Genomic DNA, 27943 nt, shown 5'->3' on the forward strand with positions numbered 1-27943 from the left:
TACTAATACAATTCATGAAGTCATAGAAAATGCTCAACCCTGGCTGAGCGCGGAAGGCTCGCTTTTGATAAGACGCCGAGGAATGCGCCCAAAAGATGCCCCAGTACCAGATGCTATGCAAAACCCACCCAAACCTAATTTGATTTGAAAGGTGTAAGAAGCACATTGCCGACCCAAACTCCAAGCTAATAAGACGCATGGTGCAAAAATCGGGCGCCAACCACCCACATACGCCTCTATCCCTCTGTTCTCGACACCGTGGCACCAATTTGTTAGTCGCTATCATCAACGGCGGTATCTGCCCGTTTGCGCTGGATAACGCCAAGAAACAAGAGGCGCTCCCACACGTCGTCTTTGACTAGCACGCGTGCCTTGTCAAAAGGCAGGCCATCTAGTTCCTTCAGGTTTTTGCAGAGATTAGCAAGCATCATCTCTGTGACACGGCGCCTAATACGCGTCTCATAGTCAAGCCGCAGGAGATGCTGGACATCAGCCTCGACCTCTCCGTTGGGCAAAAGGAAGCGATTCTTAAGCTGCTCCTCTGAAGGCTTCCGTCGAAGCGACATGATTCGGTTCTCGGAGGCTGGAGCATAGAAGCGCAGAGTAAGAGGGTTGTCTCGCCAGTCTAGCTTGGAAAGCGTGCTGAGCTTGCCCAAGACTAATGCATTTGCGCGCAGGCGCTCGAGCTTGTTGCTTGCCAAGAAAAGTTCGCTCAACCGCTTAATGTTGAGCAGTGGTCGCAAATCTGTGATAGAGTTGAAATTAAGGTTGATAGACCGGAGGTTCGGTGTGAGCTGGCCAAAGTTATCTGGAAGTTCCTTGAGCCCCATAGAGGCCAATTCCAATCGTTGGAGGCTCAGCAAGTGCTGCGAGACCTGCAGGCCGTATGTGGGGTTGAGTGAGAGATAAAGATTGCGCACTTCTGAATTCTTGACCAGGTTGTTGGCACAAATCTCCATATCGGATTCCGACTCGAGAACTTGTTCGCGGGCGGAGAAGGTTCGAAGATTTCGCAGATGTTCTAGGCCCAAGACCTGTGTTAAAGAGTTGCCGTCGACATACAGCGACTCCAGTTTCGGAAAGTAGTGATCAACGTCAAGCAGCGTAGTCCCATTTCGACAGAGACGAATCGAGCGTAAAGCTTTGCAGGGTTTGACTGGTGCATCGACAAGAGGAAATTCCTCAATCTCATTGTCATCTACGCAAAGTCAGATGGTGAAGGTTACGTGGACTGACATGAACATACCCAGGTTGAGGTGCTGAAGCTGTGGGAGACAATGGAGATTGCGGACCTCAAGCATTCGATTCTTACGCAGATCGAGATCTGTAAGAGATTTCCTGGTGCAAAGTTAGGCTATTATATTGAAAATGCAAGTACAGATATACTGACAGGTTTGTCTTTGCAAAGTCAATCGTGTCAATCTCATTACCACCAGCACTCAGCTCCATGAGGCCGTCGAGATGGAGGATGCCGCTGAGAGACTTGATCTTGTTGTTGTCGACTTTGAGTACTCGCAAATGTATCAAGTCAGCGAGTCCGTCGAGAGCGTCAATCTGGTTGCCAGATATATCAAGATGCTGTAGATTGACGAGATTTGTCCACGAAGTGAGTCCAGTCAAACAGTTGTTTTGCGCGTGTAGCCGTCGCATGCCATAAGGAATGCCCTCTACCTGGTGGATCTTGTTGCTTGAGACATCGAGCTCCTCGAGCTGGTAGCAAAGCTCGTCGAGGCGATGCAGGGTAGTAAGATCCTTCTTTCGGAGATTGACGGTGCGAAGGTCTTCCCAGTACGGTTCGTCTGGCTCGACATCTTGAAGTGCCTTTACTAGTTCGGCAGTTCCTTGTGCATAGCGATCTTCCAACGCTTTGGTGAAGCGGCTGCCGTCGTGCTTCACGACAACCCGGTCTGGGAGATCAAACTCGTCAACCTGATTGAGAGTGAACTCGGGCAGGTCGCTGAGCATAAAAGTCACATCTCCCTTTACAGGCGATGATGGTGCTGCAAGCAGTGCATCTCGCCCACTGTCCCGGAATGGAGGTCCTGCTACGTTCATGGATAGTTGCATGCGATAATTCCTAGTCGGAGCATCGTCTAGAATCGACAAATCACCGTCACTGTTGAAAACTGGCAGCCGGCCGGACCGTCCATGGGATAAAGCTCTGCTCTGGTTTGACTGTGCCCAGGCTGATTGCTTCTTCTCTGATCTCTTTTGCGCACTTGACGGCCCCCACTGATTCTGACGGGGTCTTTGTGGCGTGTCTTCAGATCGTTGCTCTAGGTTAGGTACCGGTCGCTCGGCAATCGAGATGGTGATGTCTCTCACACGTGGACCTTGGGTGCTAGGGCGGACAGGGCCTCGGCCCTCGTTGTACCGAATCTCGTGTTCAACATCATCTTCTTCAGACTCTGGGATTGCATACGTGGTAGGCGCCTGGGAGCTCTTCCGAGTACCAAATTGCCGCGGGACTTGCGTGCTCCAAGAGGTAGCCCGTGTTTCGGTTTTAGGAAAGCTGGAGCCAAAATTGGATTCCTTGGAAGGCGCCGAACTTGTTTCCGTATACGCGACGCCGTTTCCTTCACGGGTCGCTGGACGCGCTTCTTCCACATCTGGAGGTTTCTCGGTATCGTCCAGGATGGTCTCGGCGGTAGGCTGAAGACGAATTGGCGAGTCAGCTCTAGTATCCTGCTGGCACGTATCCTCCACTGTCAAATCTGGAATGTTGCCGAAAGGGTCATCCTCGCTCTCATTCAGGGCGCTTCTCGCCTCCTGTTCAACTCGGTCCTCTTTGGAGGGGCTCTTCTGACGGACCCAGATGTTTTTGTCGCGATCAAAACTCATACCGGCTACCTCCTGAGGAATCAGGTGCGCTATCGCATGAGGTGCCAGGTTGGCGACATGCTCCGAACGCTTCGAGATGTTTGTCAAGACAGTGTGTCCGATTGATGAACCTGTCGACAAATGTGTGCGTGCAGTCTGAGGTCGAGAACCGAGGCCGGTGTCCTCGTCGCCCTCATCGTGAGGCTTGTTTGTACTCTCTGCGATGCGAGCCTTGTCCTTTTCAGTCACCGTGTCCTCTCCTTTAATTGTAGGTGTCTCGTTCATGTCAGAATAGCTCATCGAGTTCATGGATGTATTTAGAAAACTTTCGTTGTCCTTTTCTTGGTACTTGCGCAGATAGTTGGCGATGCTTGGATCCAATGCATGGTGATTTGGGTCCTGCCAAGCTGACGGTTGATCCTCTCTGCTTGGGGGTCGTTCCACTGTCAGCAAGCTCGAAGGATGTTCGTTGACATCTTCGATAAACTCGGATTCGGCTTGCGTCTCCTCGAGACTGCCCAAACCGCTGGTAGGGCGTCCCTTTGTACGAATGAAATCCATGATTTTTAGTGCTTCGTCAAGGAAGTCCTGTGTAGTGACGGATCGCTTGCGGTGCGTGTCCCGCGCACCATGCTGCCGCTTCAAAGTAAACGCAGCAATCTCGTTGGCAACCGCCTTCGCCCGAGCCTTTTCAAAGTCCGCATCAGACATCATGGAAGGCTCCAGCTGCTCGCGGATGGTGTTGAGTTTGGGTGAAGACATGATGAAGGCTTCTGTGGCTTCCATGATTTCTGCCTGAATCTCCTCGCGCCTGCGCTGGCTTGGGGTAGGGTTGCGGGGTCTTAAAATGTGTCTCTTGGCCAGTGTCTCGGAATCCGCAACGATTCTGGGAAAACCAGGAAGTGCGTCCATTCGATTGATTGCAAGAATTGGTCGAGCAGCTGCATGTGGGCGGTGGATTGTGCTCGCTCCCGCATCGCTGAATACATCATCACTGTTTTCTTCGTCATCCACTGAACAAATCGTTCTCCTCCGTTTGGGCGTTGGGTTTTTGAATGGCGAGGTTGGCCCTCTTTTGCCTTCTGCGTACTCGTGGGCCATTTCCGAGTCCTCTTCAACCTTGGGCGGAGACACTTTTCGATGTGGCACGAACTTTGGTCGGCTGACCTTTCGCATTGAATTGACTGAGTATTCAGATGGATTTCTTCGGCCTTTTGAAGGCTGACGGGGAACCGGCGACTCGTCCAGGTGGAACTTGAATGGCTGTCGGCTGCCAGGGGGTGCGACGTCGATCGAGGGCGACCTATCTGGAGCGCTATCATCTTGGGCGTCCCAGCCTTCACCATCTGAAGAGATGACTGAGAAGTCGCCGGAGAACTGGTACTGGTTGAGATGGCCTTGTCCAAAGGAACCGATCCTGTAGGCAGATGGTTGGCGATCCTTTCTAGAAAGGTCCTGATCGTTGTTCTGCATGGACTTTTCCTCCACCGACGTCAATCTAGATTGTCTTGGCAATGGCTTAGCGGCCTCGGCCGTGTTTTCCTTGACGCTGGATGTGCCCTTTTCCGACTTGTACTCGAGCTGGCTCAACCGTCTTTGGAGCCGATTGCTCGTGAAAGTGTCGTGCGCATCAAACAGTTTCAGAGGGCTTCCAGAACCCCTGGCTCGGTCAGGACTCAGCAAGTTTTCGTGTCGTTGGCGTGGGGTGGAAGGGTCTATGGCGTCGCCTTGAGGCGACTGCTTTACGATTGTGCTCGAGTGGGCGGTAGTGTCCTTGCCAGTCGACATCTGAGACAAGGATTTTCGTTCGGGAGATGGGCTGAGTGGCCTTCGGTGGAAAGAACCGTCCCGCGAGTATCCGCCTCTTCGAAGCTCCACATGCCGCCCAATGTCTGCCATGTCCGGAGTGCCAGCGGGAAGCCCTTCTGGCAAAGACTCGTCCTGTAGCCTGGCAAAAGACGAGTCTCCACGTGTGTGGCTCAGTGAGCTTTCCTCGTGTATGGTACCGTAACTGTTCGAAGGCGGCGTCCCAATTTGACGTAACCGGTTGGCAAGCTCGGATCCTCTCAAGTTTTGTGGTTGTTGCATCGATGAGCCAATGTTCATATTGGCCGTCATGGTCAGGTACACGGGGCTGAAGTTTTCGTTTTCGAATTCAATCTGTCCGCTTACCGTGCGCATCGTCTCGTGTGGGGGCGCTAGTCCCTGGGAGCAATTCGATGTGTCCTGGTCGTGTGTGATTTCGTCGTGCGTAGACTCTTCTGAATGCGATTCGCGCGCCTGCTGGTCCTTTTGGGCTTCTCTTCTCTGGTCCTTCTTCTGCCTTTGCTCCTGCTCGTCGGGCCCGTCGCTCTGCTGCACGGCTGGCCATGGCGGGGGACTGGATGGCACGGCAGCGAGGCCTTTGAGTAATCCGAGACGCCGTTTTGGCGGCGCAGAGTCGTCCGAGGCGCTGCCGACAGGGCGCTGAAAGATGTTTTCGAGGCCGGTAGGGCCGAAGAGGTCTGTTTGGTTGCCGTAGCCGACCTCGCCATTGACGAGCCGGCGCCGCCACTCGGGCGTGTCTTGTGATGCGGGGTCCTTGGTGGCGGACCTGGCGACCGTGTGGTGGGCGACTGTGCCGTTGTGCACGTCCGAGGCTTGGGACAGCGAAAAGGAGGGCGGCGAGGCAGCACGGGCAGGCGCGGGCGCGGGCGCGTCGGGTGATGTGGCTGGCGGGGCATGGTTGCGGTTGGTGTTGCTGGGGCTGCTGCGGTCTTCCAGCATGCTCCTCTGCTTGGGCGGGCGCAATTCCCGGCCAATGCCGCGGCCGTGTGTGTCGGAAAGGGGCGCTGGCGACGGGCGCAGACGGGGCAGGCGGCTCTTTGTTTTTGAGGGGACGCTCTGTGGGTTCGGCGGGGGTGCTGGCGTCTGCGGGCTGCGCGCAACGGGCTCGGGCGTGTCCTGCGGCACCCATTCCTCGGAGAGGTCCTCGAGCCAGGGCTGCGTCGAGTTGGCCATGGCAGTGGTGGTGGTGGTGGTGGTGGTGGATGCGGACGTGGAGGTGGAGGTGGAGGTGGAGGTTGGCCGTTGGCGGGCGTGGGCGGTGTTGATGGGCGGGCGTTCGAGTCGCGCAGTTGGGCAGCGTGCCAAAGATGCGGTGAAGAAAGGTGTTGGCGGGCGCCTACGCGTCGCAAAAAAAAAACTATGTCCGCGCGCACACCATGGTGCAACTCGAGGGACAAGCGCGATGGCAGCAGGCGAGGACGGGCAAACGCGTCGGCGAGTCGTGGAGGGCGTCGTGTTATCGATTGAATGAACGCACCAGGATCTACGCTATCTGGAGAGGAGCATGGACATGTCAGCCCCCCCGCAAGGCGCTAAACCGTCCGCGTTGCCTGAGCAACAGGAGATGCTCCCGCTGCCGACGCAAACGCAAACGCCATGAACGCTCCCAAGACCCCCCCAGGCCGATCCCGAACGGACCGTTTTTCTGGAAGCTGGTCGGGGCAGAAACGGGCATAGACGAGCGGGCGTAGACGAGCACGAGCATAGACGAGCCCGCCGCAATCCTCCCACGCCCACGCCTGTCCCGTCCCTACACCATCACATCACGCGACCGCATCCGGCCTGGCGACATGCCCCCGAGCCTGCACCCCCATCTCCGCCACCTCGCCGCCGCCGCCGACAACGACTTCTACACCTGTCCCGACGACGTCATTGAAGAGCCGCCCCTCGACTTCCACGACGCCGGCCTGCGCGCCGCGAAGCGCACGAGGGTCGAGGCCATTGCCGCCCAGTATCTGCGAGGCCGCCCGCCCGTCATCCTCACCGCCAGCCTGCGGGGGCCGTTTGACAATGGCTGGAAGAATCCATGGGCCAAGTCGAAGAAAGAGAAGCAGCGCGCGTTGGGTAGGATTGGAAAAGGCAAAGCGGCACGGCCAGACGATGCGAGACCGAAGAGAAGAGGCAGCAGGACACAGTCGACCGCGCGCAGTGTGGCGCCCTCGATAGCGTCGCCAGAAACTTCGCGGGCTACGAGGGACATGAACCTGAGCGCGCGCGAGCACGACACCAGCCTCCACGACGTCCAAGTCCCGCCCTCGACTGCCCCGTTGCCGGGCGGAGACAGTGCGTGTCCCACAGCAGAGCCCTTCAGCGCCGACACGGGACCACGTATACACCGCCAATCGCCCTCGACGAATCCGTTCTGGCTGCGACGCCCGGATTCAGCAAGAGTCGACATGCGCAGAGCTGCCAATGAGCACCCCGACACGTCGCCGACACGCTCTCGGTCCCGGCACCACGACTCGCAGACGGAATCTGTAGCAGAGCTGCAGGTTAGTCTGCCCAAAGGACCCGTCCAACTGCAAAGACAATCGCCGAGAGTGCTTTCGCCACATCACGGCAGGTCCAGTGCCTCTGCTTCCATGGACATTTCGTCGCCAGCCAGAGACAGCCATGTCCCAAGCAGTGCAATGCAACACCAAGCGCAGTCTGCCACGCCGCCCCACAGCACTCATCCAGGACAGCGTTCGCAGCGAACCATACCAATAGTCACGTCGTCAATGGGCAGCCAATCCAGAGTCTCGAGAGATGACATACAGCGCTCCGCCGAGCGACTGGTCAATGCCATGTCTGCATCCCAGCTCTCGGGCCTGAAGGCACTACAAGAGACGCTCACGCCCACGCAGAGAGACGACGCCGCTTCACCCGTCCCTCGCCCTCGCACTTGTCAGAAGACGGGGAAAGCAGGCGATGCTGGCGGCAAACCCCCCAAACCAAGGCCAAGGGCGGTCAATTTCGACTCTTCTCCTGAAAAGGGTTCGCCCACTACAGAGCAAGGTCACGAGGCATCTACCCTCGGGGGATTTACAGATGCGGCAGAGTCAACAGAAGCAAGTATAGCGAGTCCAGAGCCAGTCGAGGATGCTACAGACGTGTCGGAGAATGGGGAGGTGGACAAAAGTGGTGCAAGCCGAGAATCGGAATGGTCTACACAGGCGGCCATGGTGCGAGCTCAGCTAGAGTTCCAGCAAAGCACGTTTCCTGCGCTTTCGCCCGCGACGCTTGCCGCAGAGTCGCAAACACCACTCATTACACCTCGTGCCATGACGGGCGTCTCCAACGCAGCAACTACACCCCTTAGGGCCTTGAATGTGCCACGAGACGAGGCATTGCCAAATGGGGGCGTATCCCGCGGCCCTCCCATCAGTACGCAGGATCTCTTTGGGGCGGCTTCTCCCTTTTCGTTCAGCACGGCCAAGAAGAAGACAGAGGAAGCACTAAAGCCCAGTGAGGCCACGCCCAGTGGCAGTGTCAAGGGCGAGCGGATCCCGCTCAAGGACAAGAAGACGATGTCGTCGTTTTGGAGCTTCGTGACGGACAAGGCATCGCAGGGATCGCCGGGATGCTTGGGCGAGCGATCGCGATGCTCGGTAAGAGAGATTGAGGCGCCCCACGTGAATAGGGATACGTCACTCGACGACTTTGGCCGGCATTTCACGGGGGCCTTTTTGCGTGGAATTGACGATGGCTGAGCGCCAAGCCAAGCGACGAGAGCCCATTTGCAGATGGGGGATAATGCACCTTTTGGCAGCGCGCTGGCTGGCTGGCTGGCTGGCTGGCGTGTCGACGAGTGCGAGCGTCGGTAGGCACGGCATGTCGGCGTGGCAGGAATGCGGGCGGGGCGGCGTGGCACGCGCAGTGTGGCATACTCTTATTATTCACACAGCCGTGATGGGTTGCTACCGTGAGGCGCAGACGCAGTCCAAGCCGGACGCAGGCGGTGAGAGGGCCACGTTCTCGAGTGATTGGCGGCTGAGGGTTTGGGGGATGGGGGATGGGGGGGTGCCATGCAGAGCAGCTGCACGGCGGAGAGGGTGGTACAGCACAGATAGGAGGAACATGGCGGGAAGAAGAAGCAAACGAGAAAGGGTCCGGAGTCCGGACAAGTGCAAAGCTTGGAGACGGGCCTTTAGGCTGGCAGGACAAGGGCATGGCGGAAGCGGGCAGCAGGGCCTGGGTGGGTGTAGGAGGGGAGGTGACGGTGCAGAAAAAGAGAGAGAGAGAGAGAGGCAGAGAAGGCGACTTGGGTGCAGGGCGACGGCCGTGAGCCTATGGTGAAGCCATGTGTTTGGAGGCGAGCGAGGCGAGGGCGGCCGTGTTCATGTTGTAGTAGTACATGGTGATGATGGGTCCCCCCCCCCCGGCCATCGGCGTCTTGGGCTCGGCAGCGCACATGACTCGCCAAGGAGTGTACTATATGGAGTGGGAGAGTGCTTGGGCTGAGATGGGCTGCAGGCAAAACAAAGGGTGTTATCTCTGGCGGCGGCCATGGCGGTGGTCACGGTGGTGTTCATGGGCAGGCCCTGTGTATGTACTAGTATGTAGTGCATCCAGCACCCGGCACCCGGCATCCATGGGCGCGCCACTGTACGTGTCTGCGCGTGCATGCACGCATGTGGTATGTAGGCAGCATCGAGCATGTACTGTACAGGTAGTCGGTCGCCGTGGGTATGCGCGTGTCGCCCAGCCGGGCCTATTCCCCTACCACGGCCTCTGCCCTGGCGGCGCGCGCGCTGGGTACGCGGTGCCGGCAGACGTCATTGGGCTGCTCGCTTGCGTCTAATCTCTGGCACCCGCCCGGGCGGCGTGGGCGACGCCAAACCACAGACATTTAGAACGTGGACCGTCGTCTCCTCTCACTCGCTAACGCCCCCCGGGATCCGCCAGCTGCAGGCCGACCACAAGTGCCCATTTGCATCTGCTGCTGCTTCTGCTTCTGCTTCTGCTTCTGCTTCTGCTTCTGCATCTGCTACCCACCGCCGTTGCTCGCTCCAAGCGCTAGCCCCAGCACTAACACGACTGCTGCCCTCCCCCCGCCGCCGCCCCTGCTCCCTCCATCCCGCCGCCCTCTCCGCCGCGCCCGACGACCCACGACACTCGACGCCCGTCGCTCGACCGACCGCATCCTGGCCTTCCCTCCCACCGCCCGTCCGGCAACATCTGCCACACATCCCGCCACGAGGTGCTCTGCAGACGGTCGAATCAATGTCGAGCCCATGTCACCCCAGCCCGCCGTCCAAGGAAATGCCTCGCCCCCCGCATCGGTGAGGTCCAGCGCCAGCCGTCGCCATCATCATGAGGCTCCCGCCCCGGCCTCCGCCACCGCTGCTGCCCCCGACGCCCCCGCCCACGCCCGCACGCCCACGCCCAAGAGCCTCTCCCAGACGGGCCGCTCGCGGACGGCGCCCCTGGCCCACGACGGCGCCCTCTGGACCTCGTCAATTGACCGCCCCCAGCTCGACGAGCGCGACAGCATCTTTGCAACCACGTACCGCGCCTCGGACAGCCCCATCTCGTCTCCGCGCGCCACCGCTCCCTCTCTCGACACGCTCCACCATGCCCCCCAGCACTCGCTGTCCGACATGGCTGCCCCAGCTGCCCCCCAGCGGCGAGTGATGGACCCGCCCATTGTCCGCAGAAAGCACTCGACCATCCCCCCCGCCACCCCAATCGACCACCGCGCTGTCCTGACCACTCCCTTCAACCCCTTCAATCCCCGCACCGCCACGGCTGCCGGCCTGTGTCTGGAGCCTGCCCACCACAGCCCCCCGCCCTACATGAGCCCTGTCGACTCGCCCGTCCAGCGCCCCGTCACGCCCCACCACCCAGAGCTCCAGTCCACGCTCGAGGATGCCTTCCTGGACAGCGAGGAGCGCCGCAGGAACAGGGAGTGGCGCGAGGGCAAACCCATGCCGTTCAAGGGCAACATGGTGCTCGACACGCCCGTCATGGACGTGGAAATGGAAAAGAAGATTGAGGCCACACTGGCCAAGACGGAGCAGCACACATCAGCCCGCAGCCGCAAGGCGAGTCACTATCTGCGTGTGTTCAAAGACGGCGACCCGTGTGAGGAGCCCAAAAAGAAAGACAAGTCGGCCAAGGACCGCTTGCCCGCCGAACGCTCCCTGTCGACGCTGTCAGAGGAGGCCTCGGTAAAGTTCAGTGCCGCCGAAACAAGCAACCTCACTGAGCAACTCCGCCAGGCATCGCTCGCTTCGTCGGCGGTCCAGTCGCCCATCGGCGGTCCGCCCGACTCGTACTTTGATGCAAACTCGGGCCCGCCCACACAGGCAGGCATCGTCGTCACGCCCCCTTCTCAAGCAAGCACACGGCAAGACCAAGCCAATGCGGAAAAACGCCAGCTCCCGCGGCGTCTGCTGGAAGACATTCGCGGCTTTGGCCATCTCAGTCCTGGCGCCGACAAGCGGTCGCCCTTGGCGCGCAGTCTTCCCACGTCAGCCGTCGACAAGGTGCACGCCCATGCCCCAGCCAACGCCGCCCTGCACTATGAGGAGCCTTGCGACTATTTCCAGGCCAAAGAAGGAAGTAGCGCAGAGCGCACGCCGGGCTCGGAGGAAGAGGAAGAATCGGAGAAGGAACAGATTTCCTCGGCACTCTACTTCCCCCACCGGCGTCTGAAGACGGGCGAGCAGGCCCCCAAAGAACCAGGCAGCCGGGATAGAGAGGTAAATGCTGTCGAGAAGAGGGCTTCGGTGCACGAGAGTGCGCGGCCCAAGGGCTGGGCTACGGAAAAGCAAGTTCAGACCCCACAAGAAGTAGAAATTTCTCTACAGTCCAAAGATACAAATCAATGCCTACATGGTGACATCTCCGCGGCGACTGCTGCACAGAAAGACAAAGATCAGCCGCTGACGCCCTCGGCTATTGATTCGCTTTCGGCTGAATCGGAGCCTGAGTCGCTCGCCGAGTCCACGCATTCACTTCTTGGCTATGAATCCAGTGCGACTGATGATTTAGGCACGACGCCCACTGCAACAAGACAGAAACAAGAGTCCAAAGCTGCCCCGGCCGCGCCATCCCATCCCCCCGCTCCGCTCGGGGCCGTGGAGCTGAAACCGTACGATCATCAGGTGGGCGGCCACTCGACCGTCTACCGCTTCTCGCGGCGAGCAGTCTGCAAGCAGCTGAACAACAGGGAAAATGAGTTTTATGAAACAGTCGAGAGACAGCATCCAGAGCTGCTCGAGTTCTTACCAAGGTATGCCTTGTTCTACTGTATTGTGGATCGAAGCTGAGACTTCAGCCAAGATATGCCCCCGGCTCCCTCTGCGCGCTGGGCTTGCTGACAGTGTCTTGTGCAGGTATATTGGTGTTTTGAACGTGACGTATCGCAAGGCGCCCAAGAAGAAAAAGGCACACAAGGACAAGGCCAAACAAGACGCTAGTCATGTCACATCGGCGACGCAATCCGATCACACGTCGAGACAGGCGTCTACGGCCCCTCATGATCCAGCCAAACCGGAGCCCACACGCATGGTTAGTCATTCGCAGCAGATCATGCCTACCCCTCAGGTCATCTTCGAAAACAACCGACACATCATCCCTGATAACTTGTTTCGTGTACCGCCGCGGTCCACGACACCTGATCCCTGGATGCGGAACTCGTACTTGTCACAGCAGCATCGCCGGTACCAGAGCGAATACGGATACCCTTCGAGAAGCCCGTCGCGACCACCGTTGCCGCACGCCAGCAGCTGGGGTGTCACGACGATTAATCGAAAGCTGCAGGAAGAAGTCCTTCGTCAGGTGTTTGCGCCCCCAACCATACGCCATCGGCCGCGCCATCACCATCACCACCACGGCATATCTTCACGCAATGTAGGAGAACAGTCCACGGTAGGCTCCGCGCCTACCATAAGGAGGAACAGCACAGACGTTGCTACATTGCAATCACAGCCTCCAGAAGAATCAACAAGAAAGCAGGTCTTGAAAGCAGAAGCCCGCCGTCACGCCTCAGCCGGCGGCGCTGAGTTTGCCGGCTCTGGCCCGCTTGCAGGCGGCTCAGTGCCCAACGACGAAGCACTAAAACCACCCCCGAGCAATCTGCCTCGACGCCGTCATTCAGGCAGTGGGCTGCTCAGAAGGCCTCTTGGAATCGATACTGTACAGAGACACGGCCTCGAGTACTATGATGAAGATGGCTATGGTGGTGACGCAGAAGAGGAGGTTTTTAGGATGGACGAAGACTCCAAAACTGGCGACCAGGAGAGGGGCCGGTCGTTGCACAATTCTAGGACGCCAAAGCCACAGCATCCTGATGAGCAGAAACAGCCCTCTGGGGAACCATCAGAGGGTACCATGCTGCCAGCTCCTGTTGTGCCAAGTGACATGGGCGCCCCGCCCAGTGAAGAGCCAAGCAACCCTGAAAATGCGCTACAACCATCCGACGAGCGTGTCCAACACTTCATCCTTCTTGAGGATCTGACTGCAGGCATGGCCAGGCCATGTGTGTTGGATCTCAAGATGGGCACACGTCAATATGGTATCGAAGCAGATGAGAAGAAGCAGCGTTCCCAACGGCGCAAGTGCCAGATGACGACCAGTCGGGAACTCGGTGTGCGTGTCTGTGGCATGCAGATCTGGAACGTCAAGACCCAGAGCTACATTTTCGAAGACAAGTATTTTGGTCGCGACTTGAAAGCTGGAAAAGAGTTTCAGGACGCACTCAAGCGCTTCTTTTGGGACGGAACTAGCTACAAGGCGGCTAGCAAACACATTCCCGTCATACTGGAGAAGATTAGTCAGTTGGAGCGCATGATCAAAAACCTGCCTGGATACCGGTTCTACGCCAGCAGCTTGTTGATGTTGTATGATCGTGGCGACGGCGAATCAAAGGACGTCGTGGGCTCTCAAGCCAATGGTCATTCTAGGAAAGGCGAAGACTCGGTTGCATCTGGACTCACCTCTCCTGGACCAGCAGCCGCCTCTCATCCGACGCATGAGAAGCACCCTGAGATCAAGCTCAAGATTGTCGATTTCGCCAACTGTGTAACTGCAGAAGATCCCTTGCCCGAAGACCTTCCCTGTCCCCCGGAAAACCCCAATGGCATTGACAGGGGTTATCTTCGTGGCCTGCGCTCGTTACGCCTCTACTTTCAGCGCATCTGGAACGACATCAACGAGGAGTGGGTCGAGCGCGGCGAGGGCGAGGGCATGGCGCGCAATCATCACCACGGTCCTGGTCTGGGCGAGGTTGGTGCCGGCTGGATGGACGACACTGGAGGCGAAGACACTGGCTACGTCAGTTTCTGAGCATATCACCATGGCTCGACACTGCTCGACACGCAATGAGTTTTGTGAGTCTGATTTTCTGTTTATACACCAGCGCTTTCAGTTCGCTATGACAGTATCATCCGTTTTTTTTTCTTCGTTTCGGTTGTTCGTTTCCTCCACATCTTTTTTGAGCATGGCGTTTTGGCGAACCATGGAAAGACAAAGCCCTTTTTTTTAATGAAAAAAATTCGTTACTTCTGGCATACTTTCGGGAGCCGGCGTAGCAGTTTTTTTTTGTTTTTTTTTTGTTTTTGCGGTGTAAGGAAAGATAAACTTGCGCTGGTTTTCGTCTGGGGGGGGGTGATTAGGGGAGTTTTTGTTTTGTTTCCAGGTTGTCGTCGTTGTCGTTGTCATTATTGTTTTTCGTTTTCGTCTTTTCGTTGTTGTTGTTGTTGTTGTTGTTGTTGTTGTTGTTGTTTCGTCCTTTTCTTCCAGCTCTGTGTGTTTTATTTTTGGGTGCATCTCGTCGTGTAATATTATCAACCTAGAAAGAAGAAAGAAGAAAGTACGGCCCGAGGCACCCTGTCCCCCTTCGCACAACTAATAGGATCCTGTATTTGAAAACGCTTTTCTGTTTCGTGTGCTGATAGTTTACTCGTTTATTCGAGTTTTGTTAGTGTGAGTAAGTGTTTTTTTCTTAAACGTTACTACTACGTACGTACTGTGCTGTGGATTGGACTGGATTTTGCAAAATACAGTAACACTAAGAAAGGGTAAGTATATGCATAATATAATACAACAACAGCAGTATGGCAGGTATGGAGAATATACAAAGTATGTAAGGCACAGTAATGTGTACAGGGTAACTTGTGTGCATTCCTTTTTTTTTTTTTTTACTCTTGCTAATGTACATGGTACAACTACAAAAGGCTGGTGGGATAGCTGGACTTGAACTCTACTCGCCTCTACTTCCTTCATCCTGGCTGATAAAAAAAAGTTAACATGTGTATTAAGGAGACTATGTAGCTAAGTAAGTAACATATATCAGCTGGAGTATTGGCGAAAAGGAAGAGAAGAAAAAAAAAGGGGGGGGAGGGGGGGACAGAAATAGAGATAATCATAGCATTGCTCACCCACCAGTTTTTTTTTTCTTCCATGAACTTACCAGGTGTGTGTGTGTGTGTGTGTGATGGAAGCTTGTTAATAAAATATGTTCATGTACTTACCTATTACATAAGTAGCCAAGCTGTATTTTGGGCTGGAATGTAAAATGAAATTATGTATAATGATAATAATAGCACTTATGGTCACCTCGCTCTTACCACCTGCTCTCACATTTTTCCATTGTCCACATCCCTCTTTCGGGGACGGAGGCTCACGGATTTGCATCATCACCCTACACTGAGTCTTATTTTACCCCACTTATGCAAGCAAGCAAGCAAGCACAAGCACAAGCATAGAATGTTAGGCCCCGCCATGCCCCCCGGCCCCGTTCTGCCCTGTCCTACCCTAGGCCCCCCCACGATATGCCACGGAATATATGGATCCTTGTTTCGCAAACGGCGCGAATCAAGGTTCTTTCTTTTTTTTTGACTTATCGTGGCTTTTGTACGTATATGGTATAGATGTGTAGATACGTAAGTACCAGGTTTTGTCTTGTACCTAAGCTGTGCATACCCCTCCCCCTTCCCTTTGCAATACCCCTCGGCCCGCCCCCTTCACTCGCCCTACGCAAACCATGGTACCACGGCTGCTGCTGCCGCCACCACCGCTACTCATTGACCCGCCACTGCTCAACTCGGCTAATCCATGGTGCACGACGCTGGAGCAGCTGCGCGCGCTGTACATGAGCCCGCACACGGGCGCAATCACAACGCGCACGTCGCTGCTAGCGGGGTTTCCGCATGACTCTAGGCATCACCAGTTTACGTTTTTCGAGACGGATGGCTTGAGGGCTTGTGGAAGGAATGTGGATGCATGTGGGAGTGAGCTTGATACTACCACTACGGCTACGCCTACGCCTACGTCTATCGCTACCGCCACCGCCAGCCTCAACACACTGGGCTACTCTCCTCTCCCGCTCTCCACGTACTTGGGTTTCGTCCAGTCGCTCAGCGACACATGCTGCGATGCCGCAGCCCTGCGCGCTCAGAACCGCAGCACCCCCAAACCCATCATCGTCTCCGTCACGGGCTCCATCGCAGATGTCGTCCAGTGCTACGACTGCATCTGCGCGCTACAGCCCTCCGTCTGCATGCCGCTGGCCATGGAACTCAATCTCTCATGCCCAAATATCCCTGGATGCGCGCCGCCCGCGTATGACGGGCAGGCCTTGACACGGTATCTGGATGCGCTGGGGGACAAGATGCGGGAGCTTGCTACTGCTGCTACTGCTGCTGCTGCTGATTCCGTTCCTGAACCAGAGTCTAGGAACCGGAGCGGGAATGCGGATAACAATCAGCCTCAGAATCAGCCTCAGAATAAGCATAGTAGTGGCACGGGTATTATTATTACTACTAGTACCAACGTCAGCAGCACTGGTGCTGCTACTAATACTGGGAATACTAGCAATGCAGTTATTATTAACGACCATGACCATGATGATGACAAGAATAGCAGCGGCACCACGGCACACGTTGTCGTACCCCTGGGCCTCAAGACGCCGCCGTACACTTTTGACGAGCAGTTCCGCGCCCTGGGGCGTGCGCTCCAGATAAGCGGCTGTGCGGCGGCGCAGCAACATCATGATTCCCACTCAACATCGTCGTCGTCGTCGTTGTCGGCGGCTACGCGCCAGGCAGACCCCTGTCCATGTCCAGTATCCTTCATCACCGCCGTGAATACGCTTGGAAATGCGCTTTTGGTGGAGCCGCTGCTGCTGTCTGGAATAAGCACTTCATCCACATCATCGCCAAGCACATCAACATCAATACCACCACCACCACCACCACCAGAAAAGGACCTAGGAGAAATACGACAAGGACAAGGACAAGGTCAAGAGGGAGGAGGAACGAGGCTTTCATCACCCCATTTCCGCTCCTCGCTCGCCTCCGCTTCGGGATCCGGTCTGGGCGGCTTAGCTGGCGCGCCGTTGCATCCGCTGGCGCTGGGCAATGTGTATACGATTAAGGGGCTGCTGGTGCAACAGCAACAACAGCAACAACAGCAACAGCAGCAACAGCAGCAGCAGCAGCAACGGCAGCTGAACAGTGGCATCCAAATCCAGGTTATTGGCGTCGGGGGCGTGGCGGATACAGAGGGGTATCGCAGGATGCGGGCGGTAGGCGCGGATGCGGTTGGTGTGGGCACGGCGCTGGGGCGAAGGGGGGTTGCTGTTTTTGGCGAGATTGATGTGCGTGGCGTGGGAGAGGAGGGGTTATATGAAGATGAAGTTATGAAGATGTTGTGACTAGGAAAATAAATGCCAGCAAGAGATGGATGGATTTTCGTATGTAGCGTGCGAGGAGAAGGGAAATCCCCCCGCCCCCTTTTTTTTGGCAATGTAAATTTTTGTATTATTTTTATACGTTTTTTTGTCTGACTTTGGCTTCGCTGGTAAAATCAATATTAAAGGGTATCTCTCTTTTTATTTGTTGGTTGGTATGTGTGCATGTTTTCCTCCATATCGACAAGGGGGAGGACGGGCTTTCTCTTCCTCCCATCAACGGAGGTTTCCAAAACAAGACGAATTCCATATCCTTGTGTGTTTGTGTGTGTGTGTGTGTCGTTTCAACTATGCCGCCATGCTAGTTCTGCTGCGCCTCTTGCTGCCAACCATTGGCTGTCACCGAGCTCATTAACGCCCAGCATGTTGCTGACGTCGACCTCTAATTCTCTCCACAAGGCCTCTTCGACAATCTGCTTGAACTCTGCATCTCCGCCGTGGCTGCCCAGGAGCACAATTCGGCCGGGGGGCTTCTCCTGCAACCGCAGTACGTGCGCAATGCTTTCTTGGACTTGGGCCCAGAACTTGGCGCGCGGCATGTCGTACATGGGGAGATGCCACCAGCCGAGCTCTGCGCGTGTAAGACGGCTGATCATGTGTGCTTGTGGTGAGTAGTTTCCGCATGCGTATTCGTGCATGCTTGCGCTAAAGGCGCCGTCGTCAAAAGCCAGGAAAAGCACATGTTGTAGCTGTCCTGGCTTGGATTGTGTTGTGCATGCGGCTGCGGGCTTGAGCGCAGCGTGTGTGGCCATGGCTTCTTCGTAGACTATGGCGCTGTCTTTGGACGATGCCAGTCCGGCCTTGAACATGGCTTTTTGGAATTTCTGCTGCAGGGCGGGGGCCTGGGGAGACAGGGCAAGTGCGTGCACGACAGGCGTGTTTTCCTTTTGTTTTGACAAGAAGCCGGGGGGGGGGAGGCAGATGCGGCCATGAGAGGGCCAGAACAGAGGGCGGACACGAGAGAGCACGTCGGGGCCAGGCCGAGTTGACCTGGTCGCTTTGCCCAGTGGGTGCCAAGACGCGCCGAAAATAGCAGCAGCTCGGCAAATCCGGCAGCCCGGCAAAAGCTTGGTAGTTCCCCTCTGTGCCGCTGCTGCGAGCCTCCGCCCACGGCCTTGTGCCTCTCGCCCGGCTGGCCTCCACCACCACCACCACCACTGCCCGGGGCGGCCTGGATAGGCGTTGGCCCGCTGCCGCACGCTTGCGGCATAAAGCAGCAGCGTGCAGCGATGCAGCCGACGTTGCTGATGGCCCCGCAGCCAGAAACCCGTGATACTTTAGCCCTGCCTCGGCACCGCATGCGGCCTAGCGCCAACTCTGGATATGCTCGAGCCCCCCTCGCACACACACACACACACACCCTTGGACTTGGACGTGGATTGACACGCTATCCGATCTGACCAGCCACACGCTACCATCGGGTCCTCTCCCCTATACTATAAGGCACTGCGCCCGTCATGGCCACGCGACATGTGCGACCGCCGTCGCTGCTGCCGTTTCGCCGTGCCCGCCTCGAGCTGCCTGACGCATTAAGTACTCGGCTCCCTCACGCCTCTTGCAACAACAACGCCAACTACTCCTCCCCCTCCTCCTCCTCCTCCAAGGCCTGACCATGAGGCTCCCCGCCCTGCTGCATCTCGCGCCTCTGGCCAGTGCACGCCCCGCCAACCACGCCCACCAGATACCCATTGTCCCGCAGCCCGCCGACGACATTCCCGCCCCGGCCACCACCACCGACACGCTCGCTGCCCCCAGCATTGGCCTCCACTTCACCACGTCGTATGCCGCCGCCGCCGCCCACTACGCCAATGGCACCACCAGGGACCTTTTGACCATGGACGGGGACGACGACTACAAGGAGCTCATCCTGCGCTGGACCGCCTCGCACTCGAAAAATGCCGGGCCCTTTGAATCCAGCGACGACGTGGTGCTCTCCGGCTTCATGGTCCGCCTGCAAAAGGCCATTGTCGCTGAGCTCGACTCCCCTCTGGGCCAAGCCGCCGCCTGTTGAGACGGCGCCCTGCCCCTGCCTGCCCGTGGCCCTGTCAATGTCCAGCCAAGGGAATAAGGATCCATAACCCGGCCCTCTACGCCCCCCTCGGTCAGACGCTCCAGCTCAAACTGGGTCAGCCTGTCGTTCCTCGAGTGGATTGCGCCACACATGTAATACCCTGGTTTCGTAAAGACTCGTCTCCGCCCAAGGTTCAAACGTCAGCGGTCCAGACAGGCGTGAGCGAGGCCGCCGTGCAGCGCGCACCGCCTATGCTACCCCAGCACTTGTATACACCTGGTACTAGCTGTGCCAACACAACACGTGCAGCACGCCGCGAGCCCGCTCTGCTGGAGCAGCACACGGCCAGGCCAGCGCCGGATAACCGACTCTCAACGGCGTCCGCGCAAGAGTCGTCGTCTGTACATGCCCCAGCCCGAGTCCGCTGCTGTCACAGCTCAAAGCGACATAGCGCGTCGCATCCATCCAAGTGCCCGGTGCATCTGGCTAGCACCCACACGACCGTGGCATTTGTACCAGAGCTGAAACCTTATTGAGTTTGATTGGCTCGACCTTTGGGGGCACTGCGCTTACATCCAAGACCTTTATATCACGCCCTTCGGTCCGTTCATCTTTCCCCACCGTAATCCTCCTACACATACCAGGCAGGCGATCGTCCGCCATGAGATCGCACGCCTCGATGAAGCACCAAGTGGATAGCCACTTACCTGCCATAGCTTAGTCGGTGGCGGCGCTAGACCGCACAGCTGCAAGAAACCCAGAGGCCTGTGAAACCTAACGCAGCCTTGCATCGCCATGTTAGAGTTTTGTTGAATGCCTGCGACACATGCTCCGAGATAGGAGCGCCCTTCAGAACGCTCCCACCGTGGCCCGCTCACTCTTACCCAATGCCAGCCAGTCGCCCTTCTCGTAAACATCACCTCGCTCGCGAAACCGTTGCGACATGCCATCTAGCGTACCACCAGAACCGCTTCGGCACTACTATGCTGCCTCCACGCCACCAAGACGCCTCTGCCTCGCTGCAAAGTCGGGTTGTTTTCGGTACATGGCAAATAGGCTGTTCAACCATAAAAAGGGGGTTGCCCGGTACGAAGCGACTCCACCACGGCTTTTGCCATGGGCCAGGATGGTGAGGTCAGCTTCGGAAAATGACATTGGACCAGAACGGCCGCATTGTAATTGACACTGACAGTGGCTGGCAGAGGTTCCGTGCCGGCCAAATGCTCTCCAAAGTCTAACTTGTTGCCTGACTTGTTACCCCCCCCCCCCCATGGAGTTCCGGGGGTCTGGCTCATAGTCAAAAAACAAAAAAAAGGGTCCGGCAACCAAGTCCGTTACCAGCGGCTGAAACCCCCCGACCACGTTCCAAAAGCAGTATTTCCAGCATCCGCTTGCGGAAATGCACGTGGATCGCCGCCGCCAAAGATGATGTGCCAGGAGGGGGGTTTTGCTCTGTCGGCGCTGCTTCCGCGCACCTAGCGTCGACTCAAATCGCCTCACTAAAGAACCGTCGCAGCGCCACACAAAGTGGGCACAGCTGTGAGACTCGGTTCGTCGCCACCTTGTACATACCCAAGCGAATCGCGCCTGATTGTGGAACCAATACACATGGTATGTCGAGGATAAGACTCGCAGTTAACGACTCTCTTATCCCCCATCACCGTATAATGATCGTCCTGGTCCTTCTCCACACGCGTTAGGTGCACGGCTCGTTTGCATGAAAGGCCCGTATATCGACCCGAGATGAGGTACTTTCTCAGTCTCTTCTTAATGCTGGCTTCTCTGGCCACCGCCGTACCTCTGCAGAGACTCGCTCTCCACCCCCGCGACATGGACAAAATACAAACACCCAATACAGCGGGCGAAACTGCGTCAGACCGAACCATTTACACAATCACATCGCTTGTGTTTATCATGATCTTGTCATTGCTGCTAGGTAAGCGCTTTTTTCCTTCTCTCAACCTTGTAGCTGGACATGATTTTTCTTTTCTTTGCGCATACAGTAAGCTAACAGAGGCCATAGGTTCGCGGTTTGCAAGACTTCGACGAAGCATCGTGCTAAAACGCAGCCTCATGTCGCTTCTCGTCGTCTTCCTGTACATTCTTGTATTCATATTTATAATTGTTTCCGACACTCTGGTATCGGGCCAGGGACTGCATACCGAGTCGCTATGTATGGCAGGAACTTGGGTGTGCTTGTGCTTCTATACACTCATCAAGGCTACCATGTGAGGGAGACGAATGCTGAATTACTTCGAGTGCTAATGATTCTAGATACACCTTCTTCGTCGAACGCATACACGTTGTGCGAGCGCCGTTTGTGAACAGGAGAAAAGACAAAATCTACCTGGCCTGCATGGCCATGATTGCGCTAATGTATAGCTGTGTCGCCATTAACGCAGGCATCAATCACGTCGTCGAACTCAAGGACTCGGACGGTCGCTGCTACTTTGGCATCCGCGCGGTTGTGGCCGTTCCTTTTGTGGTGGTCAACTTCTTCACCGATGCGGCCTTGACAGCAGTCTTTGTCTACCTGCTTCGCCCCGTCCTGCAAAAACAAGGGGGCTCTGCGTATTCTTGCATGATTGTCAGGAGGTCGGGCAAAGCCGATGGTCCGACGCACGGTGGGGAAGACACCCCAATGCGGAAAAACATTAGGAATCTGCTATGGAAGAGCATTATTGGATCACTATTGATCGAGATTTCGTCAGCCGCCAACATGGTTCAAATCATTGCCACCAAAGGCGACGAGCTAGGCATGATTTGCATGACGATTTGTCTTGTGGATGGTAAGTTTGCGAATCACACACACGGGGGACCTCGGTGTGGGTTGCTAACAGTCTACAGTCTTCTGGGATGTCCTAGTGATCCATTGGCTGCTCTTTGGCTTGTCAGGCTCTGCTCCAGACAGAGATCCGATGCCATCGAAAGCAACGTTTAGCGAAGGCCCATCGACCCTGGCACCAGGTCGAGCGCAATCAGAACTCAAAAGCCAGCTCGACATGAACCGATTCTGCCAGGACCTTGGAGATCTGCGCATCGGAGGATCGGATATGCGTTGCAACGAGTCATGTGACTCTGTCTCAGGCTTGATACTACCTGAACGAGCAAAGCGGTAACATACAATACGAGGAGCAAAAAAAGAAAAAAGAAAACCTAAAGCAACAAATCACGAACAACCCCTTGCCTCGTACGTAACGCCCTTGGGGTTACAAATGTTCTAGCCCTGGCAACTCGGGTGAGGATCCCGCGGCCTAAGCCCAAACCCCACAATGATGGGCAAACCAAGATAATACCTAAACTGTACCCGCTCCAAAGCCCCACCTTGTAAGCCCTGTTAAAAGAAGCGTAGTTGCAGTTGCGCCATTGAAAACTAGCTCGTGCTACCTGTATCCGGACCTACCACGCACCATGCCCTGACACGGCCCGCCTGCGCCGAACATGTTGTGCAGATCCGCGACGATCGCATTTGGTCTCTTGTGCGCGGCAAAATGGCCGCCTTTGTCAAGGACGCTTTCGTACACCAGAGGTCCTGTATATATGACTTGGGCATCAGCACACACACACACACACATATATATATATATACGCTTTCACATTCACACACTCTACAAGCGACTCATGTATGGGGAGAAAAGAAGGAAAAAAAGGGAACATGGGGTGATGGGTACTGTGTTATCGTACGGTGCACACATACCTAGCGTCTTTGCCCACAGCCGCGGCACAACCGTGAGCTCACGCGGGAAATGGGCAACCCCCAGCTTGACGCCATAGACCCACTGACTCGCGCGGTCGCGGTCAGGCACGCAGGCCGTGGGGTGATGCTGAGCTTCGTAGTAGATCCTAATGTGTGCGTTAGGGCCGGCGGTGCTGAAGCAGTAGATGCTGAGCCACGTCAGGATCTCGTCGGTCGTCCAGGCACAGCCATCGGTCCAGTCGACGAGCTTCTCGTAGGTCCACGCGAGAAGTGCAACAGGACTGTCGGCGAAGGCGTAGGCCAGCGTCTGCGGCTTTGTCGTCTGCAGCTGCCAATACGCCTGGCCCTCTGTGACAAACCACGCCGACCGCTCCATCCCGCCCTTTTCAGCGGCTGTGTACGGCGTCGCCGCGTGCTGCAGCGGGAGACCCGGCTGCGACGTCCACACCGGCGGCTGCGCGTGCACCAGGTTGATATGGCTGGCCACCACGCTCGACGGATACACCACGCCCATGATTCGCGTCACGTAGAAGCCACCCAGTCGCCGCCTTGACTCACGTACTGCGCATACCTGAGTGCCTTCATCAGCAAATAACACGTCTCTGCGTACTGCGACAGCGCAAAACCCGCGCTTCGCGATGCGCTGCCTAAACCCAAAGTTAGGTAGTGAGGGCGCGACAACGTGGAAATTCGGCTTCTTCATCTTCTTCTTCTTTTATCCTGGTCTCGCCTGCTTTCTTCTCCCTCTTCACTTTCATCCTCGTCATCCGCGCGCCCCCGCGAACAACGCAAGCACCTCCTCCACCTCGACAAACGACGCCCAACCACCCATGGCACAAAAACAGCAGCAGAAGCACATTAGCATTCTCACTTTTCCAATGCACAAAATTGCACCTGGATATCGCCGAAGCCCTCAACGGCGACGCTGGCGCGGTAGTGCGGTACTCTAGCTGGTTCAGCCTGGCTTCTGCGGCGCGCCAGTCAACCCAATACTATACTTAATTTTGCCAGCCGCTTACTTACCATCGCACAACGGTGCGCGCCGTCCTTTTGCCGCCACTGGTCCGCCGCCTCGAACTTTCGTCGCGGAAATGCGCTGCCGCCAGCGACCGCTTGAGCTTTGCGACCGCTTCGTCGCATACTGACCCGCATCGTGTACTGTACAGTAGCGTGAGGCGTCTGCCATTGCTGTCTGTTTGCCGGCTGCAAGATATGGGAATTTATGATTTCATACACATACATATGTACATACATACATACATACATATAGACAAAAAAGGATCACGCTAATACCCAGACAAATAGAGAAAACTAATACACGCGTTACTTCAATCGCTATCCCTCCCCCGCAGTGAAAGACTATGTTTGTCGTTCAACAACGCTCCATGAGATGACGTCAGTCTTCTTACATACATTTCTAGCCTCCCCCCGTCCAGCATGTATTGCGTGCAGCGTCAGCCCTACTACACCCGCTTCTCACCATCAGCGCGAGATGAAAAAAATCCAAAAAAAAACATACAACAGCGGGGATTCGCCAGTGGTCACCCACCTGACTACTAGTCCGCCGGTACACCGTTCAACTTCTCGAGAGCGAACGGGATCGAATGTTTTCGGGAAATGTCCTATGGTCGTATGTACTGGACATTACGTCGTATGTTGGATATGTAGCCATGTGACCTGCTGGGACATGGCGACATGATGTTTGGGGGTGGCGCAACTTGGAGGGATGGAAAAGGGGGTATTGGGGGGGGGGCGCTGTGTGAATGTGCTGGTTTAGTTGGCGGTAGGTTTGTGAGTATCCCTCTTTATCGTGTGGTTTGAAGTATTTCACGTCTGTAGATGGGCTTTGAATTCAGTTGACCCGTGTTTGTCGTTATTTGGGATTGGGAGGTGGATGCTTTTCCACTCTTGGATCGTACGCACGTACCTGCAGAGTGCGGTAATGAGGCACGCCCGCTACCTTGGTGCAAGTATCGGATACGGAGACAAGGTCTATTATTACTTTGAGCTCGACGGAAGAGAACAGGCTGTGGTTAGGTTGCGCACGGTGCTTGGACTGGGGGGGGGGTTGAGATGGGGTGCGGTGATTAACTTGGCTGGTACCTGGCGATTGAGCTAGCGCACGGTAATTGAGATTGAGTATCTTGATTAACTTGGCGATTTAACCAGTGCGTAGCGATTGGCCTAGCGAATGAACCGAACAATTAAGATAGATTAGAGGAGTCAAGGGCGTACACGGCGATTAGACTGGCAGTTAAGATGGTGTTAAAACCCGCCCCGATCCGTCCCGCGTAAGACTCATGTCACGTGTCTAGATCACGCCAAAATATCCTAGTACCATCGATTGCTGGTAAGGCTCACTAGCGATCTGTCTCGTGAACACTAGTATGCTTTCTACTTGATCATGCCCTGGCACTGTACATGCTATGCTTCTCCTCGTTGGCCACTCTCACGGATAGGGTAAAGCGATCGAACTACTAGTTCATCAAGCTGGCGAACATAAGATCAATAGCGTGATTACCAGGATGTTTGTCAGATCAGATTGTTTAATTGGAGGCTTTGAGAATGAAAAAGTAAGACTGAGTAAGAAATGTAAGCTCGTAATATGTCGGGAAGTTTAGTTTATTTCAAGGTCGCGTGACAGCATGCATGTCTGACGTTATTCTCGTACCCCTACTCAATTGGATGGCTGGTAATACGACTACTATACAGCTCTCGCTGCGAAAACAACACTGCGATATGGATCTTCGTCGACTCACTAGAAGTTTGGATGAGTTGATTGCATCCTTGTGTGTTGCTGATAGCTCCTAACGATAGGCAAAGTGGCGAATTAGTATTTAGAAAGTCGCACTTTAAACCTGGCATTCTCATCCTGCGCATCGGTATAAACTCGAAAAGACGCGGCCTCGGTAAGTGCCCCTAGTGAACTTGATTCTTACGCTAGTGGTACCTACTCGGGACGATCAATTGACGACATGTGAATCGCGGGTATCGGAAACCACATCTTTCATCGAGGGCAAAGGTCGCGCTAGAACTAGACTAGCCTAATCGTGCCACTTGGACTGGTTGGATGCCGATATTACAAGAAAATAGCTTTTGTATGTCTACGAACAAAGATATATACGCCGTTTCTCCACTTCCCAAATTGTTAACTACCTAAGCAAACATGCAACAGGCGCGTTAATCTGTGACTTCGATTCCGCACAGCAATGAAATTGCGTTTGACCGGCGTGTTGCCTTGTGAATCATCAGTTTCTGTTCGACTTTGGAGCCCTTCCGTTACCGGTGTGCGCTCTGCAAAGTCCATGGTCGAATTCCTGTTCTCTGCAGACGCTCGTTTTTCACTCTGCAGGTGGCTTTCCTCCTCCGAGATAAGTTCGGACAAGGAGCTGACGAGCTTCTCGACATCTTCAAGGGTACTCATAGCACCGAAAGTAACCCTAACCACACCAACAGGTATCTGTTCCACAACATCCTGCTCCGTGTTGCATCGATACCCCTTCTCGAAGGCTTTTCGGAGCCACTCAGAGTTGAGGCCCAGTGCGCACGCCATTCCAGCAGGATTGCACACAGTGCCTGTGCGGATATGAATGTCGTGTCTCCGAAGGAAGCAGCCAACATGCCATGGGCCCGTGTATGATCCATTGCTCCTACACACATTGAAAGCGATTGTCGCACCTTGCGTCTTTGGATCGTGGTATTTCGAGTCGGCTGCTTTGTAAATACGGTACATTGGCATACCGTTGAGGTGATTCGAACCGGCAAGACGCTCATAGAGATTCCTGGCAAGCCAGCTGGTGTGTTTGGATACTTGTCCAGGCCCACCAAACAACTCCCTATGCGTTGCTATGGCAAACTTCAGGGCAAGGATGCTTCGGAACGCGATTGTCCCGTCTTCCAATCGCGCATGTAGGCTGGAATCTTTTCGAGCTACCCATACATCGCCAGTGCATGTTGTCATCTCTGTTGTGCCGCCCCCAAAATATCTGCGTTGATCGAAGATGTGGCCAGCGGCTTTGCGTACTATCAACGCGCCAAGGTCGGGAAAGCCAAAGATCTTATAGAAGGAGAGGGCGGTGAAGTCGGGGGCAGCCGAATGATCGCTTAGGTCTAAAGGACTCGTTGATACCAAGGCAGCGACATCGAGGAGAGTATATGCTCTCTCGTGGTTGGCGGAGAGACGCAGCTTCTTGGCCCAGTCTAGTGGAAGCCGTTCACCGTTCATGTTCCTAGAGCACTTCGAGTTAGCGAAATGTTCAAACTGCTCTATACAAGGGTTTCTGCTTACGATTGTGCAGGATAGGCGAATAGTATTGGCCGTTGTGGCACGTCAGTGGCACGGACGCTGTCAGCGAGCCAGTCAACCACTTCCACATTCGACGTGAAGCAATGGTTACTACAAGCGAGCTCACGGACACCAACCAAGCTTGTGTGACTGTTACGGTGGTAAAAGTAATCGAAACCCTCTTCCAACCCAGAGAAGCCTTCTGCAACGAGCTTGATGGCAGCAGTCGCATTCGCTGTGAAGACGACGTCGAAATGTTCTGGGTCGGCTTGGAACATCTTCAGCACCTCAAGCCGCACAGACTCTACCATTATGGCAGTGGCACTTGGGTTCGAAGCATCCGAGTGCGGATTGGCAAGCAGAGTACGCTGCATCTCACTGCAAAATGAGTTAAGCAACGACCTTGGTGCGAGAGTAGTGCCCCCGTGATCCAGGTACGTCAAGCCTATGGGCCGTCAGCAACTCATGTAAGGTGGGCCGTAAGCCAACACACCTTTGAGCATGTGATACTCAAGTTTCCGCATATGGCTGACTCGCTCATTGTATACGGCTCGTGCCTGGTCATCATCTCGGCAGTGGCTATCAAGGTTGGCATCTTTCCTCCCAAAGCGTTGGAAAAATGGC

At 55.6% G+C, this 27943-nt stretch overlaps 9 protein-coding genes across 9 annotated transcripts; 4 read left to right on the forward strand and 5 right to left on the reverse strand.

Annotated features, from left to right (window-relative positions):
• Window positions 1–272: 272 nt before the first annotated feature.
• Window positions 273–5820, reverse strand: SETTUDRAFT_34730 (uncharacterized protein; the record flags this gene model as incomplete). The annotated part of the gene is made up of 3 exons (XM_008031917.1): window positions 273–1198; window positions 1247–1338; window positions 1391–5820. 3 exons carry the CDS (start codon window positions 5818–5820, stop codon window positions 273–275), a joined length of 5448 nt encoding a protein of 1815 aa, XP_008030108.1.
• A 617-nt stretch (window positions 5821–6437) lies between these two features.
• On the forward strand, window positions 6438–14230 carry SETTUDRAFT_141847 (uncharacterized protein; the record flags this gene model as incomplete). The annotated part of the gene is made up of 5 exons (XM_008032137.1): window positions 6438–7385; window positions 7539–8319; window positions 8691–8736; window positions 9644–11866; window positions 11970–14230. 5 exons carry the CDS (start codon window positions 6438–6440, stop codon window positions 13918–13920), a joined length of 5949 nt encoding a protein of 1982 aa, XP_008030328.1. The 3' UTR covers window positions 13921–14230.
• Window positions 14231–15619: 1389 nt separating this feature from the next.
• Window positions 15620–17290, forward strand: SETTUDRAFT_43934 (uncharacterized protein; the record flags this gene model as incomplete). Its single annotated transcript, XM_008031962.1, has 1 exon — window positions 15620–17290. The coding sequence occupies one exon, from the start codon at window positions 15620–15622 to the stop codon at window positions 17288–17290; it is 1671 nt and encodes a 556-aa protein (XP_008030153.1).
• A 320-nt stretch (window positions 17291–17610) lies between these two features.
• Window positions 17611–18135, reverse strand: SETTUDRAFT_34734 (uncharacterized protein; the record flags this gene model as incomplete). Its single annotated transcript, XM_008031918.1, has 1 exon — window positions 17611–18135. The coding sequence occupies one exon, from the start codon at window positions 18133–18135 to the stop codon at window positions 17611–17613; it is 525 nt and encodes a 174-aa protein (XP_008030109.1).
• An 803-nt stretch (window positions 18136–18938) lies between these two features.
• On the forward strand, window positions 18939–19337 carry SETTUDRAFT_34735 (uncharacterized protein; the record flags this gene model as incomplete). Its single annotated transcript, XM_008031919.1, has 1 exon — window positions 18939–19337. One exon carries the CDS (start codon window positions 18939–18941, stop codon window positions 19335–19337), a length of 399 nt encoding a protein of 132 aa, XP_008030110.1.
• A 642-nt stretch (window positions 19338–19979) lies between these two features.
• Window positions 19980–20587, reverse strand: SETTUDRAFT_165508 (uncharacterized protein). Its single transcript, XM_008032138.1, has one exon. It carries the CDS (start codon window positions 20490–20492, stop codon window positions 20319–20321), a length of 174 nt encoding a protein of 57 aa, XP_008030329.1. The 5' UTR covers window positions 20493–20587; the 3' UTR covers window positions 19980–20318.
• Window positions 20588–21098: 511 nt separating this feature from the next.
• On the forward strand, window positions 21099–22640 carry SETTUDRAFT_122076 (uncharacterized protein). The gene is made up of 4 exons (XM_008032139.1): window positions 21099–21273; window positions 21361–21565; window positions 21612–22126; window positions 22185–22640. The coding sequence occupies exons 1-4, from the start codon at window positions 21108–21110 to the stop codon at window positions 22454–22456; spliced, it is 1158 nt and encodes a 385-aa protein (XP_008030330.1). The 5' UTR covers window positions 21099–21107; the 3' UTR covers window positions 22457–22640.
• Window positions 22641–22720: 80 nt separating this feature from the next.
• Window positions 22721–23737, reverse strand: SETTUDRAFT_23230 (uncharacterized protein; the record flags this gene model as incomplete). The annotated part of the gene is made up of 2 exons (XM_008031843.1): window positions 22721–22869; window positions 23035–23737. The coding sequence occupies 2 exons, from the start codon at window positions 23735–23737 to the stop codon at window positions 22721–22723; spliced, it is 852 nt and encodes a 283-aa protein (XP_008030034.1).
• A 2545-nt stretch (window positions 23738–26282) lies between these two features.
• Window positions 26283–27843, reverse strand: SETTUDRAFT_156859 (uncharacterized protein; the record flags this gene model as incomplete). The annotated part of the gene is made up of 4 exons (XM_008032140.1): window positions 26283–26328; window positions 26418–27263; window positions 27323–27764; window positions 27813–27843. The coding sequence occupies 4 exons, from the start codon at window positions 27841–27843 to the stop codon at window positions 26283–26285; spliced, it is 1365 nt and encodes a 454-aa protein (XP_008030331.1).
• Between the last annotated feature and the right edge of the window lie 100 nt (window positions 27844–27943).

Source organism: Exserohilum turcica (genome assembly GCF_000359705.1).
Source record: "Exserohilum turcica Et28A unplaced genomic scaffold SETTUscaffold_7, whole genome shotgun sequence".
Lineage (NCBI taxonomy): Eukaryota > Fungi > Ascomycota > Dothideomycetes > Pleosporales > Pleosporaceae > Exserohilum > Exserohilum turcicum.

Coding starts and splice junctions, on each gene's coding strand:
- SETTUDRAFT_165508 (XM_008032138.1), bottom strand. CDS start 20,492: ATGTCATTTTCCGAAGCTGACCTCACCATCCTGGCCCATGGCAAAAGC.
- SETTUDRAFT_122076 (XM_008032139.1), top strand. CDS start 21,108: ATGCTGGCTTCTCTGGCCACCGCCGTACCTCTGCAGAGACTCGCTCTC. Junction 21,274..21,360: donor GATCTTGTCATTGCTGCTAG/GTAAGCGCTTTT, acceptor CAGAGGCCATAG/GTTCGCGGTTTGCAAGACTT. Junction 21,566..21,611: donor ACACTCATCAAGGCTACCAT/GTGAGGGAGACG, acceptor TAATGATTCTAG/ATACACCTTCTTCGTCGAAC.